This window comes from Octopus bimaculoides, chromosome 8, assembly GCF_001194135.2.
Source record: "Octopus bimaculoides isolate UCB-OBI-ISO-001 chromosome 8, ASM119413v2, whole genome shotgun sequence".
Taxonomy (NCBI): domain Eukaryota; kingdom Metazoa; phylum Mollusca; class Cephalopoda; order Octopoda; family Octopodidae; genus Octopus; species Octopus bimaculoides.
Window position 1 is genome coordinate 59,136,022 of NC_068988.1, and position 1,251 is coordinate 59,137,272.

A 1,251-nucleotide genomic window follows, 5' to 3' on the forward strand; every position below is an offset into this window, starting at 1 on the left:
ACACAGGCTCACTCAAGTGTATATTATGACGCTAGCTTCGGTTAATTTTTTTTTAAGCGTGTAATTTTTTGAATATTTATTCTATGCGTCAGTATGCTTGCACCTTTGAGTATGCTCATGGTTTTTGTGTGTGTGTGTGTGTGTGTGTATGTGTGTGTGTGTGGTGGGGATGATATGTGACCTACTATTAAGTGTAGTATTTTAGTAGGTCTTGTTGAAATGTTTCCTTTCCTGAAAAGAAAATACGTAGAAAAAAAGAAAAGGATGCAAAATATTCTTTTAAATTTGTAACCTTTCTCTCTTAGCATTGACATATGTCACATCCACCTCGGTTTTTCATGGTATTAATCATATTTTCCGGGTTTTAAAATATTGAGAGCAAGTGCTCTCAAACGTGAGTGTCAATCTTCATTCTAGATGTGGATTTTCAGTGCTTATGTAAGTTCATATACGTATTGGTACAAATGCATACATATATCAGTTCTTGTACACGCACACAGGAAACACACAGACACACACATGCATATACACGCATGCACACACGCACACACTTATACATACATGCGTGTACATATATGTAGATAGATTGATGCATACATATATTTACACACATATCTGCATACATATAAGATTTAATATCTCTTTCATTAGGAGTGCCTTAAAAGTAAACATTATATAGACGGTTGAGTAAAACAAAATATGTATTTATATACAATGCTTTCAAGGTCTTTCAATAATTCTTCGTTTTAGAAATAAGCAATTTTATTCGAAAGTTTGATATGTTTTTAAATGCATGTGTAAATACTATTATTCATTTGTGTTTATTTTCTTCCTCCAGTCTGTCATTCCTTCACCGATATCAGGGTAAATTGCTCTGTTTGGCAGTTTGTACGGCTGTAACTAATATTATAGCTTCCACCCGACTTTGGGCGTTGTGTGTGTTGTTCTTGTTCTAATGGCGAAACACAACACAGGCAAACAGACTTGAATTCTTTACGGAACTTCGCTGCAATAAAAAAGAAAGTAAATATATACAAATGTAAATTTAGAAAATTGTAAATGCATATATATGTGTGTGTGAGTGTCTCTGTGTGCGTGCGTAAGTGTGTGTAATAAAGATTTGCAATATATACACACACATGCACACACAAACACACACATAATACATGCCTCCATATATTTATATATGTGTGTGCGTGTATGTATATACACACATACATACATATATATATATATATATATATATATATA

General features: G+C 32.9%; 1 protein-coding gene across 1 annotated transcript in view; it reads right to left on the reverse strand.

Annotated features, from left to right (window-relative positions):
- Positions 1 to 6: 6 nt before the first annotated feature.
- The window catches only part of LOC106870912 (orexin receptor type 2), a 355,794-nt gene continuing 354,549 nt past the window's right edge, over positions 7 to 1,251 (reverse strand). Inside the window, exon 6 of the mRNA XM_014917147.2 lies at positions 7 to 1,006. Within this exon, the coding sequence (XP_014772633.1) occupies positions 843 to 1,006 (164 nt within the window). The 3' untranslated portion in view covers positions 7 to 842. The remainder of the gene's footprint in view (positions 1,007 to 1,251) is intronic.